This window comes from Dendropsophus ebraccatus, chromosome 2 (genome assembly GCF_027789765.1).
Source record: "Dendropsophus ebraccatus isolate aDenEbr1 chromosome 2, aDenEbr1.pat, whole genome shotgun sequence".
Lineage (NCBI taxonomy): Eukaryota > Metazoa > Chordata > Amphibia > Anura > Hylidae > Dendropsophus > Dendropsophus ebraccatus.
In genome coordinates, this window is record NC_091455.1 from 14,152,639 (window position 1) to 14,176,418 (window position 23,780).

Here is a 23,780-nt window from a genome sequence, read left to right on the forward strand (position 1 = left end):
TGTAATTCTTTCAATCTTTGTCCATAACTAAGATCCTTGCTGCTCCTGATCAATGTTGTTGCTGTTCTATGTAACAAAAGGACATTTCTTTTGTGAACTGGTGCCCAGAAATAAACTGCATGAGGCTGCACTAATACTTTGGCGAAAACAAAGATATCATAAAAAAAGAGCAAATATGTATTGAAGTGTAACTTTACTCCTTTGGTTTTTACTTTTTACACTAGGTCTTGGCATGTTTTCAACTGAGCTATTTCTGATACAGTAATGCAAAATGCACATACGCACAAGAACATTCTAAAAATCGCTATACATGTCCCAATTCACACTTTCACACTGTATTACTGAGATACTTAAAAGGAATAAGTTGGATGGTCTCCAAATACCAGAAAACTCATTGGAGACCAGGTTTTGAATTGGCATATACAGATGTGTCCACTTTCCTCTTATATTTTGTGACCTGTGTTGTGAGATTCACAGTACATCATGACTAAGTTGCTGTGAAAAACTGTCACTAAATGTAAGCATTGTGTGAGAGAAGACATGAGGCTTTTTCAATGCATTAACAACAAGTCGGGATATTGTGGTTAAAGTCTAACTTATCTAAGGGAAAGGTAAGCATGGACACATTTTACATGAACTATAATAATCGACCAATAGACGCAGGGGTTCCGTTTCCAAAAGGAAACATAGAAAAGAAGAAATTTATTGGTTTTTAGAACACAAACCACTTGTAGACTTTTATCATTGATAATTTACTGTGAAAATCTTTTCTACAGGAAAGAAAATAATAATGAGGCATCGTTCCCAAGCAATGTAGTCTGTGTAGGCACGTTGGTGAATACTGAGCAGTTCTGTAACCATCTGAGCAGTATGCAGAATGAGAAGATCTGAAAGATAAAAACACATTGGTAGAATATTACTATAGAGACCCAAAGTAGACAAAAGATTATAAACTAAAATTAAGTATATTTCTGCCTTTGCTCCTAGACAATACGTACAAATCAGAAAAAGCAAAACGTTCTTGATGTTGAGTGTCAAGATGCCCAAACTCTCCAATTTCAACAGGACTTGCAAACTATAGGTGGTCACACTCTTTCAACAACTGTTGAAACTCCCAATTAAGGATGGTCCGAACCTGCCGAGGTTCGGGTTCGTATGAATCAGATTCCCGCTGTCTGGCCGCTCCATGCAGCGGCCGGATACAGCGGGAGGAAAACTGGGATACAGCCATAGCAATAGGCTGTATCCCAGTATTCCAGGCAGTCCTCCCGCTGTATCCACCCTCTCCACGGAGTGGGCAGACAGCGGGAATCATTGCCGAGAGTTCGGGTTCGTACCTCAGCAGGTTCGGACCATCCCTACTCCCAATGTATACACTAGGCTGAGCATTCATGTATGATGTATGCAGGACAGTATTAACCACTGCTGCTGCCCTAGGCACTAAACCTGAAGACACCTCTTCTTGGGGAGTGTGGTTTCGACCACATGCATTTCTCTACATGTATAAACATAGAATCACTGAATCGTGTTTTTAATGGTTTTTAACTGCTTAAAACAAACTGTGGCTGGGTAACACTGCCATACCATAAACTCCCCCTCTTGAAAAGACACCAGATTTACTAGCAAGTCTGAATGGGAGGTGGGAGACCAAGATTTTTTTTTTTTAAGTTGTTTCCTTCCTTCCCCCTGCTCTCTGGTGCTGCCCCAGGCACTGGACCACAGATGCCTTGCTGTAAATATGGCCCTGGATGTATGAGAAGATATACAGTAGTAGCGACACTCTTAAAAGATGGGTGTCCCTTTTATTCTCATTAAAAAAAAAAAATCTGTAGCGATGTTTTCCAGGAGCTAGATGGCTAGTAATATTAATGGTGGCCATAACTAGCAATTTTGGCAGGACAGGTAAACATCTCATGATTATGAGGGCCTCTAGAATTTCCACTAACATCCTATAACATGGTGGAGATGATGGAGAGATGGGACCTGTAGATGGACCTCAACATGTCTGAACCTTTTATTACGAGGTAACAGAACCTGCTGCCAAACACATACTGTACACGCTTGACCTAAGAAAACTGTGGGCTATACAAGAAATTTGTCTGACAGCAATTTGAAGTGATGACTTGCTTTAGGATAGACCATCTATGTCTGATCGGTATGGATTCAATCTTCTGCAGACACCATCAACCAAAATAGTAAAGTGGCCACAGCAATGTCACCTGCATAGACAAGTAGTTGTGCCTGTGTGTACAACGTAGCGGTGCACCACACTTACTACTGCAAACCAGAGGTCAACCTGACACCAATCAAGCATTGATGTTGGCTCCTGGAGATAGACTATCAAAATGAAAGCCTTGAAAAACTCCATCAGGCTTATGCTTTATACAAAAAAAGTGCAAAAATACAAGACAAGTAACCGCACATTCTGATTTCAATCTTCCTGGGGAATGAGACATAACAGTGACCACAAGGTCAGGAGTTTTATAGACTTTATGTCAGTCATCCTGTTGGATGAAACTACAGTCATCCTTTTGCATTTTGAAACAGTTGACCAGGAGTTAGTAATCCACAACACAGAGAACAAAGAGAAGATAGTTTGTAAGCAATGAATTGTTATTGAATGTCAAGTGTAGTAAAATAAATAAAAAATAAAAATCATATATGATTGGTCCAAGAATGATCAAGCCTGCAGGGTTTTGTTGCATTGGTATTAAAAGGGGTTGTCTAGTGAAAATATTTTTCTTTCAAATCAACTGGTCTCAGAAATTTATATAGGATTTGTAATTTACTTCTATTAAAAAAAAATCTCAAGTCTTCCCATACTTATTAGCTCCTATATGTCCTGCAGGAAATGTCGTATTATTTTTAGCCTGACACAGTGCTCTCTGCTGACATCTCTGGCCGAGACAGGAACTGTCCAGAGCAGGAGAGGTTTTCTATGGGGATTCAAAAGGAAACAGAGACAGAGTTCCTGTCTCGGCTAGAGGTGGCAGCAGAGAGCGCTGTCAGTCTGAAAATAAAACATTTCCTGCATGAAATCTATATAACTTTCTGATATCGGTTGATTTGAAAGAAAAAGATTTTCGCTGGACAACCCCTTTACCTTTACGATAAATTAAAGATTAGAAGATAGCAAGGCCACCTATCTTAAGATATATTCCATTGTATTGAATTTAATAGCATCTTAGCCAGTGCCAAAATCAGTTATAGGGGTTATCCAGGCTATCAAGTTTACAGAAGCTGACCACCATTCTGTCTCGGTTTCTAAATGTGTACTTGCGTTCCCACATAGGAACCATAACCAAACTGCAATTGACAAATCAATTTTTCTCACGGTGTTTCTATATAATACTTAATGTTACACAGGGGCCGGAATCCCCCTTTAATACCACAGTACCAGCTATTCTTAATATCCCTTCCGATATCTAACAAAGTGGAAACCATCACTAACTTGCCATTGATGAATGTGCTATTCCTATTATACGTTCCTATTTTTTTTTAGTTTGAGGGCATATGGTATACAGCTGTGGGTTTTATTGTCTCATTAACACTTTATTACCCCCCAAAGACTTTGATATTGTCACTTTTATACTCAAGTAGCAAACAGGTATTTATTTCATCATCAGGGATAGATACGTGTTAATGATCAATAGTCAGTCTCCCTTAGGTCAGTGCAGATGGGTGGAAGGCAAGTGTCATGGTTTCTGCAAGTCGGCTTGACACTTCCACAATTTAATTCAAGACAGTCAGTCAAGCTTAGTTTCACACTTTACCTATCACTTATACATTCTAACAGCTGCAGTATATAGGGACAGAATCCCAAACTCTAACAGTACTAAAGTTGACTACAGGCTCTAGCCATGTAGAGTAATGGTTTTAGAGACTTTGGAGACGATGATGACTGAATGACCAAGTTGACCAAAATGAAGACCAAGGCTGAAACTTATAAAGGGAAGGGGTTATCCAGGGAGCAGAATAGGTCTGAATTGTACTGCTTCCCGGGACTTCACTTTCTAACCCCGACAGTAAGCATTTAGTTTTTCTCTCCTCCTGAAAGTTGTACTTCCGAGAAGGCCAAAGGAGGAAAGGGAATTGCTTGGGAGAAGAAAAGCTAAAACATTTTTGTCCCTATTAAAAGGTAATTATCAGGGCCAGGGTGGGACAAAGACGGAGCACACACCTTACATGGTATTCTTTTTCCCCAATAGTTCCTCAAACTGCACCACCTTCTGTCTAACTATCCACCAATAATTTTGAGTTGTAAAATTAAAATTGTTAGTTTTTACCTAAAAACTGGTGAAAATAATTTGTATGCTATTTATTTAATGGTTGTTGGATTAATTTTTTTTTAAAATGAGTGAGCAAATTGCCTTAGTGCCATAGACTTTAATATTACACACTATTAGAGGAAAAAAAAAATACTGATTTTATGTAAGTGAACATATCCTTACAGCAAAACTGGTAGTGGGTCCTTTCTGTGTCAATTCCATGCCTGGTTTAGGCCTAAAAGTCTTGACAATGAGAGTTACCAAATCCTGGGGTTAACCCAGTAATAATGGGGTTTTCCAGGCAAAAAGTTGGCTGGGTTCACTGGTCCTGTTCAAGTCAACAGCAGCTGAGGAGCAGTAACCAGGTCTGGCTACTACATAGTGAATGGAGCCAACTGATGCCAGCCTTGTTTACTGTGTAGTGCAGGAACAGTTCATCACTGCAGGTGTCGGGTGTTGGTCCCCCTGCCAATGAGTTACTGATGACCACATATTGCCCCAAAAAACCCTTTAGGGTGTGTTCATACATAATTAAATTGCACCGGATTTCACGCTGCGAGTTTGCAGTAAAATCCGCTGCAGTACCCATACTGCCAGTTTGAATAGGGTTACATACTCACAGGGGAATTTTTATCCTGATGCGAGTATGTAAACGCTGACCCCCCTCTTCCTGCGGCGGCCCGCTGCATACATTACTGGTCTACGCTATTGCTTGCTTCTAGGGCTCCCGGCATCCTGACGTCCTGCTCAGCCAATCAATACGCTGTCCCATAGCACCCACCGATTGGTTGAGAAGGACATCAGGATGCTGGAGCGTGGACCAGTAATGTATGCACCGGGCCGCAGCGGGTTAAGGGGGCTGGTGTTTACATACTCTAGGGGCTAAAACACGGAGCAACGTTACAGCCATCAGTCTTATAGAAGGTAAACATGGCCCCATCAGGTGTCAATCAACAAAATACTGGGGAGAACTTTTTTTTTTTGCTTATCTCTACCAACCGAAGAATCCTCGAGCATCCTGGCTAATCTCACCCCTTTAACATTTACTGATGCTTTACCCGGCTTCACAGACTTTAGAGTTTCATGCTGCCGTTGTGCACAAGATGTCTTCAAGTCAATGTTTCTTCTAGGTTAGTAATCCAGGAATTAAAGTGTTAAATGGACAAGAAATAAGATAAATCCCTTTCCGATCCACTGGATGTCCAGTATGTGTATTCACACGTCATATCCATACTTGTTATACATGAATAAGACACTGAATGAGTACAAGATGGGTTCATTCTTCCATTGAATGTGATATTGTGTAAGGCACCAAAGAGCTTTAGAATAGTCTTTTTATGCTCTCTGACTCATACTGTATGTTAGGGAATATCATAGAAAAAAACCCTAACCATACGGATGGAGCAGACTTTTTTCCACTTCCCACTGTAATGCATAGATGTCATGTGTACATCTCGGTGGAGCTATAGGTTACATTCATGCCATAAACTGTACACACAAGCAAGAGACAAAGTCAGCTTCACATCAGTGTTTTAGGTAGGACCTCATGCACACAGTAGTATTCTGTGTAGCCTGGCTTGGTCATAAAGCACCCATATTTTAAAATTTACTTAGATCTGTCAACATTATGGGTTTCAAGGTTGCGGTGTCTTCATCAGATACAGAGGATGTAAGGGCCCTTTTACACGGAGCCATAATCAGCCGATTCGGCCGATTATTGCTCCGTGTAATAGGCACAACGATCAGCTGATGAAACGATCGGCTGATCTTTTCTTTAGGTTATGACCTAAAATCCTTGGGCTTCTGGTGCGCATTGATATGTGTAATATCAATGCACAGCCGACAGCTGATGATTGTAGTACAAAATATTAACTCACCTTACCATGTTCCCTTGTGTCCTTGGGCCTTACCCGGTGTCTGCAGCTCTGCCTTCTCTGCACTGACAGGCCTCCAGCCGCTCAGCCAAATCACAGGCTGAGACAGACCATCAGCTACTCAGCCAAACACTGTCCAGACAGGCTGTGACCAGTGATTGGCTGAGCAGTTGGCAGCCTGTGCAAGCAGAGAAGGCAGAGGTGCAGTCACCAGGGAAGGCCTCAGGACACCAAAGAATGTGGTAAGGAGAGTTAAATATTCTATTTCATACTAAAAGCAAGTTGCTGGCCAATAGTCCGCCTGTGTAATTAATCTGTGAACGAGCACCAATCTAACAGATCGATGCTTGTTTACAGTTTATGATTGGGTCGTGTAATAGGACCCTAAGGGTACACAACAAAGAATCCCCTGTGCCAGCAGCTCCCTTCTACTGTACAGACATGGAGAGAAAGGAGCTGTTGCACATGACACCTATGGCTGACACTAATGCCTCTCGGCTGCATTTAATCAAACCATATTGCCTCATGTACCACGTGCAGGTCCCCTGGCCCACGAGTCACTACACTAAACCAACACTGTCGGTCAGCAACCGCCAACCTCGCAAAGAAAGCTACAACAGGGGAGGGGGGGGGAATGTCCGTGCAACCCCAATGTCACAGGACAAAACCCATTGGGGCCCCCCCACACACACCCCGCAGGCACAGCCAAGCAACAAATCGAATTATATGCCAACATCCTGGAGTTGGTTTTTAAATGTAACCGAGAGGCATTGGTGCAGCAGCTCCTTGCTCTCCATGCCATGTCCATATTTTACTTTTCTCCCCTTTGAGTGGCTATAACTCCTCTTTGTAAGACCCATGTGACCCCAATAAGCAGGAACCACCTTTGCACACATGGTAAGTACCTCCTATTTCTTCCATTATACCCCCCTGGTTCAGTGAGTAGTTAGACCTTGTTCACTCTAGTGTTACTTCGTGGCAGTCTTCTCCGCCGGTGGTGCCTGCGGGGTGTGGGAGCAGTGGGCTTGGTTTTGTGACATTGGGGGTTTTAGGGCCATTCAGGGGCCCCTCTCCCCTGTTTTCACTTGGTCAGCGACCGCCAACCCCGCAGAACAACACAGTGTTGGTTTAGTGTAGGGACTCCAGGGGACCTGCACGTGGTACATGAGGCAATATGGTTTGATCAAATTATATATCAAAATCCTGGCGCTGGTTTTTAAATTTAGCAGAGAGGCTTTAGTGTCAGCCATAGGTGTGGGGTGCAACAGCTCCTTTCTCTCCATGTCCGTATTTTCCCTTCTACTGTACATCATACATTCTACCAACCCCATAAGCTATTGGGTCTTTTACACAACACAATAGACATGTAAGCACGTACAGACGACAAACTATATCCCATTAGTGTCAAGAGAAACTACCCCAGGAAGCATGCCGCTCTTTTTCAAAGTCGTAAGGAACCTAAAGAAGACAATGTCCCTATATTTTACGTCTATACACTTCTGTCCTTGTATATACTGTGCAGACTCTTCTGCTGACTTTACAGTTCTGCATTGTGTAGCTGCCTGTATAGCCTTGTGATCTCTGTATGGTACCATTTTCTTTAATAAAAGTAGTGCCTAGAGGAAGATACAGAACTATATCCCTTCAACATTGTCCATACTGATAAAAGTGTCCTTATAGTTCTGCATTATGTACTTGTAGGCACTCCCTGCACCATGTACAAACCTTTTGTACATCAATACCAGATTTTGATGTACCTCGAAAAAAGACACTAAGCTTATCTGTCCCTGTGCACACATTGTGCCACATGACTGGGCCTCCCATACCCCGCCGGGTGTCATCATTTCACGGGTATGTCACGTCCCAGTTGAAAAGTCAAGCATGGTGGGATTTAATGTGCTCAGCCAATCAGTGACTGCAGCGATGTCCTGTCAGTCACTCACTGGCTGAGCGGGGCATCTGTCAACTGGGTTGTGACATAGCCAGAGGGAATCTAAGAAGACAGCCAGCTGATTACCTTAGTGATACGTGGCGCCGTGTGGATGCCGGGACAGGTGAATATGACCTCTTTTATGTTCCCCCAGCCCGAAATCATTTTGCCCCGCGCCGGACTTCTCATTTAAATAAAGAAACTGTAAACTCTACAATGTACTAGATGGAAAATGTCTGATCAAGTATAAAGTAATGAAATGTAGTCAGATTATTCTCCAAGACGATGGTCCAAAAGACCAAGGCAATACTCAATGACCAAGAAGCAGAAACATATTCAAGTGTATAGATATTACTAGATCTTTCTGTGGGATCTGACATGAACATCGAATGCACAAAAACACACTGAACTATCCAAATATAGGAAATTCTATAAAAATAAACATCTATAAAAGGTTACGGGGGACATCTGGAAGGGGGCACAGTTTCCCTACCTCTGTATTGACTAGTGGTTTTAGGTATTGCACCCATATACCTAGTTAAACACTTCAATTACAAATAACTGCAGTCAAAGAGCTAGAACGGGGATGAAGCTAAAGGCCTTGGATTTGCACAGGTAATTTACTCGACATTGCGGTAATATATGCACACCTTCAATGGCGCTCACTGAAAATGTATGACACTAGGTTACTTTCATGCTACATCAAAAGCGCACAAAAACCTAACCCTTCTAAAGCAAGACGTATCTCCATGAGGTCTCATTAAACCACATCATAGCCTGGAAGATTAAATTAAGCCAGAAAACATATATACATGTATATATTAGGAAAAGTTCCTGTGTCACTTACTGTTTTATTTCTCCCTGGTTAAACTTTTGAGTTGTTTTACAAAAAAATACATCACAGATGGAAGCGATAAAAAGGATGAACTTCCTTGTTACCAAGATACATAAAATACTGAAAAATAGGATTATAGCCAACATATTTTTATACTAGAATTAAAGCTTAAAGGGGTATCCTCATCTAAAGACGTTATCAATTATCCACTAGATGGGGGATAACTAATGGATCAGTGGGGGTCTAACTACTGGCACCACCCACCCATCCCAAGAAAAAAGGTAAAATATCCCCTGGAATGAAAGAAGTGTATCAATCATTTTGCAGGAACTGCTCCTTTCATTCCTAATGGGGCTTCCGAACATTGTTGAGTACAGAGCTCAGCAACGCTTGGAACCCTATAGAAAACGAAGGGTGTGCTGGACACACACACTGTACATGGCAAAATACTCCATTAATTTCTGGGACAAGTTTCTTGATCAGAAATTGTTCCAACAATTTAGCCCATACCGATCAGTTTGTTATCCTCTATTTTACGTATAAGGGAAGATTTCTAGAGATGGAACAACCTCATATTTTTTTAAATGAGTTATCCAGAGGGAAAAAAAAGACCTATACTTATGATAGTGTATCTCAATTTCTGTCTCTCTCAACAGGGGGCATGTGGGGACTGTACACAACAGGGACCATTATTAATGTGGGTTGGTGGGGGCATTACTGTGTGGGGGAGCACAGCAGGATCACTATCAGTATGTGGGGGTGCAAAGTAGGAGGCACTGTTGTATGCTGGTAGGGGACACAGCAAGGGGTATTACTACTATATGGGGCACAGCAGGGGACAGTATTACTATATGGGGGGCACAGATGGGGGACACAAGTATATGGGGGAACATCAAGGGGCATTATTACTACATGGGGCATAGCAGGAGGCATTACTATTATATGGGGGGCAAAGCAGGAGGCGTTACTATATGGAAACACAGCAGGGAGCATTAATACCATATGGGGGCACAGGAGGAGGCATTAAGTAGGAAAAAGGGATGGAAGTCAAAGGAAAAATGCGGAGACTGAGATGTTTGTCTGGCAGGTTCTAAAGAGATGAATTGTAGCTGCAAAAAATAAAATAAATAAATAAAAATCGCCCTGGTGGTTTGGACCAGAGAGGAAAAAACCTGATGCCTCAGATCAAAGAAGACGTCACCTGTGAGTCAATGAATGAAGTTTTTTGTAGAACAGTGGAAAAGGTTGGGGGACACTCCCGCCTCACCGCCATCCCCACATACCACAGTCCCCAGAAGTTAAGTATACTGGTCTGGCCCTTTTAAAAAAAACATGTTAATTTGTCATGTGGCCCCATGGGAAAATTAACTGCCCACCCCACTGTATAGACACTTACATCAGCTGCATATAAAAACAATGCATAAAATGTGCAATGTAACTCCATTTACATTATTGCTTTATTTAAAGTCTCTGGAATCCCAACTCTGTAGGGTGGATTCTCGTATGTACATTGCCCAGAAAGTGTTTTCCTCCAGCACTATATTCAGTGTTTTTCTATTGACCCTGTGAGTTGACAAGATTGGAAAGGTCCAATGCTATAGGCCAATTTAGCCTATAGTTTTCCAGAATGAATACAGAGTGCTACATATTTATCTTGTAGCATCTGGCACCCCAAGACATATGTGAACAAACCCTTCCTAGTTTATTCCAGTCAACTTCAATTGGGGGTACCTATGTTCTCTTTATGGAGACAGGAGCTGTTTATCAGACATTTAGGATACCCTATGCAGGACTTTGCTGGAATGGACTTTAAGAGTTATGTTATATGGGAATTTGACACCATAGCTCTTTTCCCGATAGACCTCAAGAACACAAGTTGTAAGTAGTGAAAAAAAGAGGTATTTGGAGCAACAGTGAAAACTCAAGGGCTGTCAGGGTTGGGGGGGGACGACAAAATAAAGAAGTCCTAGTTGCAGTGCAGCAGTTCTTGGTCACCGTCCGTGCTCCTGAATCTCCCGATTTCCTGCTTCTTCACATCACCACAGAAGCTACCTGCTCAGGCAATCTTTGACTGCAACGGTGTCCAGCCTCAGTAACTGATGGCTAAGTGGGCATTTCTGAGTGGAGCCATGATGTTGCAGGATAGGGAACTTCGGGATCCAGGAGACGCTGAGCTACCGGGACAAGTAGGACTTCTTTATGATGTTGTCAACACCCCTTGTCCCCCCTTGAATTTTAGAAGTTTCATGTTTGTTGCCTGGAATACCCCAGAAAAGAACTTACCAATTGTCCTCCCCAGTTCTCCCCAGTTCTCACTTTTATTCTCTGCTAGTCTTAGAAGAACACCTTCCTAAATAAAAGGTGGGTGGGAGCATATTGCGAGCACCATGTGAATTCTCCTTGAAACCCATCATCCAGCTACTGAAACGTGCCCTTCTCTAATCTCCAAAAGGTAATAAAGGACTGCTGATATGAGCAGAGGGAGAAGCCAAGTGCCGGGGAACAAAAGAGACCTTTCCTGCTCCCTGGGTGAAACCTTTAAAGGGGTAGTTCAGCCCAAAAAAAAAAAAAAAAGAAAAATCAACCGATGCAAGAAAGAGCCAGAGATTTGTAGTCTACTGCAGGAAATGGTGTATTCTCTCCAGTCTGACACAGTTCTCTCTACTGCCATCTCTGTCCATGTCAGAAACTGTCCAGAGGAGTAACAAATCCCCATAAAAAAACATATTCTGCTCCCCAGACTGGAGAGAATACACCACTTCTTGCAGGTCATACAGCAGCTAAGTACTGGAAGACTTGAGATTTGTTTAGTAGAAGTAAATTAGAAATCTCTGGCACTTGCTGGGACAAGTTGCTTTAAAAGAGTTATACTACAGTATTATTATTATTATTTTTTTTTTTTTTTTTTGCAAACTACCACTTTTAAGATATGTTTTTCCAAAGTAAAAACTAAAAGCAGAACTTTTTCGCTTTCAGCATAGAGTCACCTGTGCAAGTACTAAGCTATAACTTTTAATAAATGAGGGTGAGAACTTTGTTAGTATTACCTCTGCTGCTTTATTGGAAAATGTGATGGAAATATCATTGGTGTAAAACAAAATAATGCAGAAGACAGATGGCCATATGGGAAATTTTGAGATATATGCTCAACACTGAATTCATAAAAAGCCATTTTCTTTGTCCCAAGTGATGTGCAGTCAATAGCTGAAATGGAACTTTATTCTGCGAGTTGTACACAAACCATAAATATATTTACAGCCATTGGCTTTAATATAGAATGGATGAGTGACTTGACTATATGTTTTTTGGCATGTGGACAAAACTATAGTAATATACTTGTATAGAAGCATCTGTAGTTCCAATGGCTCCATACTACGGAGACATCAGCTCTCCGTGTTGGATGCTGACATGACAATATTGCTAGGGTATACAGTAGGTATGTGATACAGTAGTATTGTTTCATGTTAACTTATTTTTTATCTTAACATTCAGAAATAATATTTCAGTAAAAAAAAGTTGTCGTCATTGATTTTGTATTAGTAGGTAAAATTTATGTAAAAAATTAGACTATGGAAACCATATCAGATTCAACTGATACAACTGTTTTTTTGAGGAACGCCTCAAATATTTTGCTAGATCTTTGGAGTCTATTCTAAATGATAATACCCAATATTTTAACAACAAAGACCAATCTTGAGTCCCTCACAAAAAAGGTTATAGATTAGAGATGAATGAGTACTAAAATGCTGGGGTGCTCGATACTCGAGACAAATATTTCCCGATGCTCGTTTTGAGTAACGAGCCCCATTGAAGTCAAACTCGAGCATTTTTGCAGGGGACCAAAGCTCTGCACAGGGAAGATTGTGTGAAAACCTGTAAACCTCCAAAAAGATGGAAACACGAAAATCATTCAGCACAGTGAGGATAGGTATAGCTGAACTACAGATCCCAGCCAGCCAAGAGAATGTAAGAAACAGGATAAATTGACTACTGACAGCTGCACTACAAGTCCAAGCCAGCAGCCAAGAGTAGCAAAAGAATATATATGTTTCAAAAATTTTAAGCCCTTAGAAGGACTGTTGGGTTCTTCGTGTTGGATTCCTGCCTAACCGCACACTAATTCCCTGCCTAACACTATCCCTGACAGACAGCAGCTCTCTCCTTATACTCATCCAGCCTGCGTCTGACGCGAGCACTGCGGGACCTGATTCCTATATGCCCAGGTCATCTGATCTAGCCAGCCAATCTGGCTGCTGTCGACATGTAGGGTTCCCACGTGATGCTACGAGCTCCCAAAGCCTCTCCTGCATGATGACTGGCTGAGAAAAAGTCACCAAACATGCAGGAAGAGGAAGATGCAATTGTCTCGAGTATCACAAGATGCTCATCCGAGTAACGAGTACCATCGAGTACCCTGATACTGGAAATGAGAATCAAGCTCGGACAAGCATACGCACTTCTACAAGTTTGGAAAGAGATTTAGAAAGACCATTAATACAATCAATGAGAGCAACTCGAGTCTGATTGTTTGGCATTCAATTCCTGGTGGTGGAATTTGGAAAACACGGATACCACCTATGGCAGCATCCATGTTTTCTCGGACATTGTAGGGCTGCATCCAACATCTTCAGCTAATGGTATTAAAATGCCGAATGATCGGACTCCAGCATGCTCAAGTTGTGCGCATCTCTAATCAGCTGGATATCCATCTTTGCCAGTGGTTGGAAATCTCCACTGCATGATCTTCCACGCAGTGGAGATTTCCAACCACTGGCAAAAACTGTAGCTCAGACCTGTATTGACCAAACTTCCTAGGACAGTCCAAAAAAAAGATCCTGGAAGAAGTCGCCAAAAAAAATTAGACCACCACAGATTTTACAGGAAGCTTTAGCCAGTACTACGGTTCAGGTTCACATGGCTACCATTTGAAGGAGATGGCTAAAATTTGAGCAATATGGGAACTGTACGAAGAGGAGACCTTAAATGGGTATTCTGCTCAAAACGATTATTTAATCAATTGTGGGAAATGTGGGCCTGCGCCACATTTTTCATTCCGTCTCGCTCCCAACAGAGACATGGAGGACATGTCGCCCGTTTCTGTATTGAGTTAGGCTGTAATTGCTAACCTGGCTCACTGCAGGGATAGGATACACATGATCCACATCTCCAATGGGAGGAGGGACAGAGCCAGAAGTGCCTTTCCCCATGGCACAGATCCCATGCATGTAGCCTTAGATGCACGCACACGGAATGCTGGGAGTTGTAGTTTCCTGGATGGAGCAATCTTAAATATAGCACCTAATTTAATAAACAGGAGAATAGAATGGGCTAGAAACATGGAAAAGTGGTGAGGAACTTCAGTGGGATTTGGAAAACTTATAAAAAACAAAAAAACAAAAACAGACAATACAACTGTACAAAATAATCAAAATTGATGACTGTCTATAGATGACTGTCTATAAGGATACAAAAGAATTGATAGCAAGTACCTGATTTGAAGGAGTTTAACCATCTAGCAGCCTAGGCCTCTTGGCCCTCACCGGATTGATCTTGGCTGCCAAAGGTGTCAAGAAGATGAAAAACAGCAGAGTCGGCTGTCTGTGCAATTTGTCTAACTCCTACTGACTTCCTTGGGAGTTGCATAAACAGCTTAGCATCATGTGTGACACCAATTTACATAACTCCAGGAGTTACAAAACAGCTTAGCTTGGTGTGCCACCCTGATTACGCAACTGCATTTAATAAAAGTTAAGCAATTTGAGTAAAACAAACGGACTGGCTGTTTTCAATCTCCCCACCACTTCGGGCATTGACACAAGGCCAAGTTAAAAGATGTCAAAACTCCTTTAAAAGGAAAAAAAAAAGGCAACGATACATAGAAAACTTACCTAAAATTTAAAAAGGCCCATTAGTTTCAGTCCTGTTCTTCTATATTGTACCTGCTTCTGGGGAAAAAAATAAATGGATTAAAATGTATTAAAAGAATTAAAAATATATAACACTTTTCATAAGAAACGAGTTTAGGAAAAATTACAGAAAACAGAATCAGTCAGTTTAGAAGTTAAACTTTAACTCTGTTGATTACTAAAGTTTATGGACAAAAGAATTTTCAAACAGCTAGTTATGAAATTTTACAGATTGTTTTAAAGGAGAATACTGAAGCTTTTTTATGTAATTAGATAAAAGAAAAAAAAATAATAATTAAAAAAAGAGTTTAAAATGGTCATTTAGGGGCCTTAAAGTCACCAAAAATGAAACTTTCTAGTTTGTAGAGCACCGGATTTGTTTTATTGTTTATATTAAAGAGAAATTAATGAATATTAAAATCTTATTGGATTGATTTACCTTTGCAAATGAAGATCGTTTTAAGGGTTACACATCCTCTGCCACGGATGAAAGCGACCTCATTTAGTCATGTCAGAGAGTCTTTAAAAGCTTTGTGCTAAACGCTCCCATCACGGTACGAAGTTCTCATTAAGGAATCAAAATTCTTATAAATTCCAAAGTTGCACTAGTGAAAAAATGCTCAACAAAATGAAAACTTCACATTTTTTACCAGAAAACTCAAAATCTAATTTAAAACCATTTTTAAAAGACATTATTTGGTTTGCACGGTTTTAATATGGTCCTTAAGCAGATCAATACCATTTATACAGCCTTTAAACCTAAAGCGATGATGTCAATGTAACGTTTTAATTTTATACCAAATTTTAAGACAACTTGTACAGTGTTTAGTGCGAACCTTTTAGAGATATCCCTTTAAAGAACGATCCCTGTTTACCACTATTTATTTTTTATGTTTTTTACAAAAAAAATAGCGCAGAAAATTACCTTTTCACACACACCTTTTTTTCTTTCAAAAGTTTATTAGTATTAAGCAACAGTAAACTTTGCTCAACACTACAGTACATTTCAAGACTCGTTACAAAAAGATACCACATTATTTCCATTGGTGATTTTTTTTTTCCTTTTTGTTCTTTTCATTTATGCAGATTTACAAGAGAAAAGAAAAAAAAAGTAGCAAAAAGTTAAAATAAAGCTGATAGAACTTAAGTTTGTCAAAACCCTTTAAAATAAAAAGGTTACGATTATGTTAACGGATGGATTAACATGTTTAGTCGATCTAACCGGTTTAACACTAGTTAAAAGTTAAATTCATCCTTTTGACCACCTATTTTCAATTACAGACTACTGTATATAACAAGGTAGGTTTACAATTGTTTTGTTCATTTGGTCTTTCAATGGTAAATAAAAAAAATTTGGAAAAAAAAAATCTGTTTAGTTTCAGTCCATCCATTCATTCACGTTTAGAACGGTTTTAATAAAAAGGTAATGAGCGTTCATAGAAAAAATTACTTTGAACAGTAAACAGGGCTGGAGCAGAGGGCATAATTCACATCAGACTGTACAATCAGTATCTTGCATATGGTTGATCTCTGTAGGCTCCTTTTGTGGCTCTTGTGGAAACAGCCTTGTGTCTGGAATTTGCCCAATCTTCTTGTCCTAAAGAAAAAAAAAAATCAACTATTTTATCCTTTATTGCAGTATTTTTATTTTGAAATGTTATATTATTTTTATGGATAAGTGTAAAAGAAATTCAGTGTTGCAATCTGTAAAATAGATTTGACATTTTTGTGCAATTTATATGTAAACAGGGGTTGTCCTATGAAGATGATCGGACCAAGACCTGTTCACCTTTGCGTCAACTTTTGTTGACTCAAATTCCTCAAGAGATAAATGTGAGACCTTCTGGCACCATAAAAAAAGTAAATTAAAAAAAAAAAAACTTTAGGCTACGGATACCGCTGTACAGTATATTGACAAGTTACCAGGTGACCCATCTGAATGGACAACCATATAATGCTCTGATGGGTCATTTGGGCTAACGATCATTCATCTAAGTTTTCACTGCCATCTGGCCCCCATCCTCCCCATACACAGGAATATAAGGCACAACTGAGTGATCCTGTGTTTTCTATGAGGAGAAGAAGGTTAGTCCGCAGTCCTCTTTACCAATCATGTCCAACCCCTATTTCCATCGTGTCCAACCCCTATTTCCATCGATATCATCTGTCTGTGGTCAGTCAGGAGAGCCTCATATTGATGGCCAAACACGACGAGTATAAAGGTGTACTGTTTATTTTTATCATTTAAGGGATTTTTATATCAAAACAACATATTCTGCTGATAAGGATCCTATGTGGATTTTCTGCAACTGATCAGCATGATGTAAACATATGCTTTAGTGTAAAAAATGCATGCCTCTTGACCACTTGAAACAGTTGGTGGTTCACCTCGGTAAGAGGTACTTACTAGAGATGAGCGAACCGAGTTCGGGTTCGAGTCGTTCCGAACCTGAACGATTGGCATTTGATTAGCGGTGGCTGCTAAAATTGGAAAAAGCTCTAAGGTTGTCTGGAAAACATGGATACAGCCAATGACTATATCCATGTTTTCCACATAGCCTTAGCGCTTTATCCAACTTCAGCAGCCACCGCTAATCAAATGCCGAAAGTTCGGGTTCGGATCGACTCGAGCATCTCTAGTACTTACATTAAAAAAAATTAAAAAAAAAAAACTATTTTTGAAAAACATTGTATTTAGTATTAACCAACAAATCAGTATGATCCTCAGAAGTACTCCTTTGGTGAGTAGTCACACAGTCTTATGAATACAGTAATGTTCTGTTGCATCAATGCTCTAGACAATACCATGTAAGCATAAAAGCAGCTTTTAACTTTGCGAAAACAGCTGAAACCAACTAAAATGCTCTTTATTACGGAAACACTTCTACCAAGCAAAAAGTCACTTCTGTGACTTTGGCATTAACACCTCTGTCATAGCCCATTTACTGAAATTTCTGAATTCGTCTGATGTATTATTTATAAAAAAACATAAAAAAATGCTACTGTAAAAACCAAAAGTATTTCTCCACTCTGAATTCTGTTCTTGGCACTGTGCACTGATGTATCCTAAATGTGAAAATGGAAACAAAGCATTGCTATGCCCTATTACTCACTACACCCTCCTAGGTTATTACTATGGGAAAAGAAAGACCAGTGCAAATAATAATAATAATAATAAAATAAAAGTAGACAATTGATATAAAACCACCAAGAAAATATATTTTTTTATTTTTTAGTCTTACACCTCCTCCAATCTCAGACATATGCCTAGATAGTCAATACTACAGCCTTTTTGTAATCTACAAATTAAATAAATTCAAACTGAAATGTGTTCAGCACAGGCTGGCAATATTAGATTTAGGGATGGTCCGAAACTGCTTCGGTTCGGGTTCGTACGAACCCGAACTCTCGGAAAAGATTCCTGCTGTCTGCCCGCTCCGTGGGGAGGGTGGATACAGCGGGAGGACCGCCTGGAAAACTGGGATACAGCCATAACCATAGGCTACTGTATCCCAGTTTTCCAGGCGGTCCTCCCACTGCATGGAGTGGGAAGACCACGGGAATCTGATGCTGAGCGTTCGGGTTCATACCATTCAGGTTCGGACCATCCCTAATTAAAATTATCAGGGGAAGAATCCTGGTACAGTGCTGATCAGCCATTTGAAGGGATAAACACTGCCACCTCTTGAAAGTCCACACCCAGTTGTTCCTTAAAGTGGCAGTAGCACAAGTTACTGCAAGACTGTTTATTCAAGTGAACAGGGTAGCACAGTAGTAGCTATGGCCTTGCACCAGTACCACAGCCTTAAACAGATGAATTGGGATGTCAGGAGACGGACAAGTTGAAATCAAATTTTGATCCTGAACAACCTCCACATGCCCTATTCTGGGTCTTGCCATGTAACGGATAGTGGAGGCAATAGATTGAGCCATTTTGCATATTTTTCAAAGGGAGCCTAGTTTAAAAAAAAAAAAAAAACAAAACAAAACACTATCTGTACAAAAAGTACAGAAATGTAACATCTCTACTCATAGGCTGGGTTCACACTACGTATATTTCAGTCAGTATTGTGGTCCTCATATTGCAACCAAAACCAGGAGTGGATTGAATACACAGAAAGGATCTGTTCACACAATGTTGAAATTGAGTGGATGGTCACCATATAATGGCAAATATTTGCTGTTATTTTAAAACAACGGCTGTTATATTGAAATAATGGCCTTTATTTACTGTTATATGGCGGCCATCCACTCAATTTCAACATTGTGTGAACAGATCCTTTGTGTTTTTAATCCACTCCTGGTTTTGGTTGCAATATGAGGACCACAATACTGACTGAAATATACTTAGTGTGAACCCAGCCTTAATGTGAAAATATTTAGAAATCACAGAATTGATGCTTAATGAACAAGACAGAGAATATAATCATTATTCAATTATCATGTCCAGCTGTTTTCTTTGTTTTTGGCTTCTAGAAACCGCTCACATGGCCCATCAATACCCTTATGGAGTTTAGACCACATATGTGCATTTTGTATCTACTCACCATATGAGTCATAGGAGTCCTCTCCAATCCCGTGTCCATAATCATAATAATCCCCCATGCTAAAAAGAAGAGAAGCACAGCTTATAAATTATGCTGCCATAGGTCTTAATCACATAGTACCTCTTAGAAGGAACAGTCCCATAGTCGGTTTAATCAAAAACTGCTGCAGCTTTTTTGGGGATCGGCCCAGAAAATATCTCATTCTGTTGGAGAGTCAACAAGTTTGGCTAATCTTGAAAAGGTGGTGAGAGAACTAATTTGCATATCCTTTGTTCTGGAAAATCTTAGACTTCCATTACAAATTAAATTAGGACCTTCAAGCAACAATTGCTATGAAACTATAAGTCTGGCCGTTTCCTTCTTCCCTCTCAATGACTCTTGAGGTCAATAATCAAATTTTTTGTTTTCTAATAGTGTATAGAAGTAAATTCCAAACGGTTAGGGTTCGGAGAATATTGCCGAACCTGAACACTTGGCATTTGACTCTCCGTGGCTGCAGAAGTTGGATGAAGCGCCAAGGAGTCTTGGAAAACAAGGATACAGCCATAGGCATGCATGCAGCTGCAGGAAGTCAAACGCTAAGCATTCGGGTGTGGAGAACATTGCCGAACCCAAACAGTTCGGAATCTTCGCTTAGCACTATTTTCTACTCTGAAAAAGTTCCCTCCCCCCAATAGCTAAAGGGTCTGGTTCAACCTCAACCGGGGCTGTTTCTCCACTGGCCCATGTTATACTGTATGTTATGTTATCCATACACTTTATCTACGCAACAATCGAGAACACATTAAACCATTAAAGAACAAAAAAAAAAAGAACACAATCTGTATTGAAGTCAATCTGGTTAACTTCATTAACAACTGATGAATTTGGGAACTCCCCCCCCCCCCCCCCCCCCCCCCCTCCCCCTTTTACAACCTTGTGGTATAAGAAATATCCTCATGACAGGCCTTTCGCCTTGACATGTTAACACGGCAGCATCTGTCAGGTCTGAGAATGGCCGATTGTAAGAGCCTCTGCAGCCATTTTACTGCTATTAAGCAGATGGCGATGCTAAGTCCAAATGATGTAGTGCCGATCTCTAGTTGGTTTCATATTTGTATAGCAATTTTTCAAACCATCCAATATAAATCTTCTTGAAAACATAAAATGGAAAGTAGACAAACACTTCTGTTCTGTTGCCGAGGCCCATACGGCTTACATAAACGGGAAGTAAATCAATCAGAAGTGGCTGTACGGCAGACTTTACAGACTATGCCTGGTGCGGAATGTACACTACATCAGATGCAATCTTGGAATATGTAAAACAAGCCCTTGTTATCTTGCACTTGACAGCTTTACGGCCCTACTACAAGATGATATTACAATGAGGAATTATAAAAAGGGCATAAGCAGGAGCAAACAGACTGATCAGGATGCCAGTGCATTTAAGGTCACCGGTCCCCTACAAGCCGTTTCAGCCAAAATCCGCCTGATTTGGGATGGTATGTTAAGGATAACTCTTAAGCCTGCAAGTGATGTGCGTCCCCTCTGCCCACAAGTTCTAAAGTACTGCCCAAATAGACAATTGGTGACCACCATCCAACCCCACAAATAAGAGCCGCAAGAAAATTTTCAACAGGGTGCAGTAAATCCTGCCAGAGTTGGTATGGTTGATGAATAAGTCAAGTGTCTAAGAGCGACCTATGGGCATTATTATTTTATAAAACAACAATGATCAATCTGCCCCATTATTCTAAAACAATCTATATAGACTTTGTGGGGTCAAATAAGAACAATAAAAATAAATAAATCACCTGAAGGGTTACTGCACATTTAGCTATAGTCTAGATTTGGTGGTGGACAGGTTGTCTGTCCTCGGAGTGAAGGGAACAGCAGATTGCATGCTCGCCAGCCACTGCATTCACTGTCTGTCGAAATTCTAATTAAAGGGTTTGCCAAGAGAAAATCTTTTTCTTTCATATCAACTGATATCAGAAAGTTAAGTAGATTTGTAATTTACTTCTATTAAAAAAATAGTCTCCCCATACCTATTAGCTGCTGTATGTCATGCAGGAAATGTTATTTTCAGTCAGACACAGTGCTCTCTGCTGACATCTCTGGCCGAGACAGGAACTTTGTCTCAATTTTCTATGAATCCCCATAGAAAACCTCTACTGCTCTGGACAGTTCCTGTCTTGGCCAGAGATGTCAGCAGAGAGCACTGTGTCAGACTGAAAATAAAACATTTCCTGCATGACATACTGCAGCTAATAAGTATGGGAAGACTTGAGATTTTTTATTGGAAGCAAATTACAAAATTTATATAACTTTCTGACACCAGTTGATTTGAAAGAAAGAGATTTTTGTTGGCGAACCCCGTTAATGCGGAGTTCAACATTGGCACTGTATAGAAATCCCATAGAGAAAGAATAAAGTAGCAGTTGAGCATGCAAGCAGCTGGGGGACAACTGACCTTTGCTCTTGTGATCAGTTGGGGACCCAGTGGTCGCCCCCATCATGCGGGTACTTTTCCCAATCCTGTAGATGAAGCATCTCTGTGATCTGTAATTTATGTAATGTCTGACTTTGTCTATGTACACCCAGAATTATAAAGTGCTGCGGAGTATGTTGGCTTAAGATTAATAAAAAAATACTACTACAAGCAAAGAGTGGTGTATTTTGCTCGTAGAGTCCAATGACCTGAGCTGTGACTGGTTGCTGTGGGCAAATGACACCAGTTTTTGGTTTCCCACAGATTGATAAATCCGAGCCTTTGTCTATATGCATCCTAAGAAAACAGTAATTTCCTCTGTCATGAGCCTCTGCCTATCTGTAAGGCATCTGACTGCAGCAGCAGCTCTCCTCCATTACTGTCTGTCATAGATCAGCAATGCTAAACTGCATCAGCTAGACTAAGGAGATTATCCTATTCCCTACTGTATCAGGAGATAATGCCTAAACACTTAAGCCAAATTCTTTAAAATGTGGAATTTCCCTTATGAAACACAAGCCAATTTCAAGGGAAAAAGAGCTAACAGTGAGAATTTGTTTTCTAACTCTCAACAGTTTTTTTTTCTTCCAATGAATGTCACAGTTCAATAGCTAAGAAATGTCCCAGGAGCACCGGAGCTTCAAGGGAAAGTGCTCGGAAAGCAGGTTGGAATATGTTCTCATTATGATAATGAACGTCAATTCCCGCAAAGAAACAGTTATTGAAAACAAATACCTCCATAACCCAAAAAACTGCACCATCATCAAAACAGACTAGAACAGCCCGTCCTCGGCTCCACTCACCTCTGTACTTGTGAATTATAGTTGTTATCGTAAGAATCGTAGCTTTGCTCATCATACGCCGTTCCATAACCATCATCGTAATCCTAGGATTAAACAAAAACATTTATAGACCCGATGTCATGAAACCAGAGGCATAGCCTAAAGCTTCCGGGCCCTGAGAAAATCTGTAAACAGCGCCCCCATCTGCCACGAGCGACTGGTAACACTGGTGTTTTCTTACTTAGTAGAGGGACCCCCTTAGGGCCCGGGTGTTACCGTTACCTATTCCCCCCCCATAGCTATGAAATTAGTAAAGTCAAATCAGCGGCCGCCCCTGCCTTAGCCTGCAGCTGAATTTCCACAAAAACTGTGTCAAACAAAGAGTCACTTTCACTTCCTTCATTCTCCATTCAGATGCATCAACTCCCTGTAGACATCAAGTTTCTTGTTTATTACCGTGACCTTCTTAGTAATACTGCACTTGGCTCGACTCAAAACAGGAATTAAAAAAAAAAAAAAAGCTTGGGAGACAGTTACTTTTACATTTTATTCTCTAATATGCTAAAAAAAAAAAAAAAGTTCTAGAATTTAAAAGTGGCGGCAGTTTATATGCAAAATATTGTAAAATATTGTTCATTTATTTAATGCTTTTGCAATAATGTACAATAAAGATAAAAGGAGTTCGTAGTAAATAAATAATACCTGTGCTTTGCTTGTCTGTGGATACAATAATGCATAATATGTTTTTGCTGGTCTGATGAGTCAAAGGGGCGTGGCCTAGGTACTGAAGTGCCCTGAACTGCAACTCCTTTCACCGCTTTCCCCAGCCACGTGCAGAAGAGCAGAGGAAGCAAATGTGCTAGGACTTGCATGGGGAGCTGGCCAGCTTCAGCTGTGGGTTCAATGTCACACCTTGTGTGCACCATCTGTGGGATGGAGAGGGCTAGCTTTGCAGCAGACGGCACTTAGTGCCCAGGCCACACCTCTTTGACCATATAAACCAGGAAACAAAAGCATTTTACATCATTTAAGCCTTACACAAGCTAAATACAGGTATCATTACTGTTATTGATACTATTGCTTTAAAGAGGCTGCCCAGTTTATAAAATCCATCTTTATTCTATATGAATATAGTAAGGACTCCTCTATTTAGGGTCCTCATCTCTTG

General features: G+C 40.4%; 1 protein-coding gene across 3 annotated transcripts in view; it reads right to left on the bottom strand.

Annotated features, from left to right (window-relative positions):
- Positions 1-734: 734 nt before the first annotated feature.
- KHDRBS3 (KH RNA binding domain containing, signal transduction associated 3) overlaps positions 735-23,780 on the bottom strand; it is a 92,178-nt gene continuing 69,132 nt past the window's right edge. For 2 of the 3 annotated variants that reach the window (XM_069959815.1, XM_069959814.1), the window contains 3 exons: positions 22,634-22,716; positions 19,361-19,419; positions 15,806-16,410 (listed from right to left, as the gene is read on the bottom strand). In XM_069959815.1, the coding sequence (XP_069815916.1) occupies positions 16,319-16,410; positions 19,361-19,419; positions 22,634-22,716 (234 nt within the window). In that variant the 3' untranslated portion in view covers positions 15,806-16,318. Of the gene's footprint in view, positions 888-14,795; positions 14,853-15,805; positions 16,411-19,360; positions 19,420-22,633; positions 22,717-23,780 lie in introns of those variants that run through there. The other variant, XR_011361806.1, reaches the window with a different exon arrangement.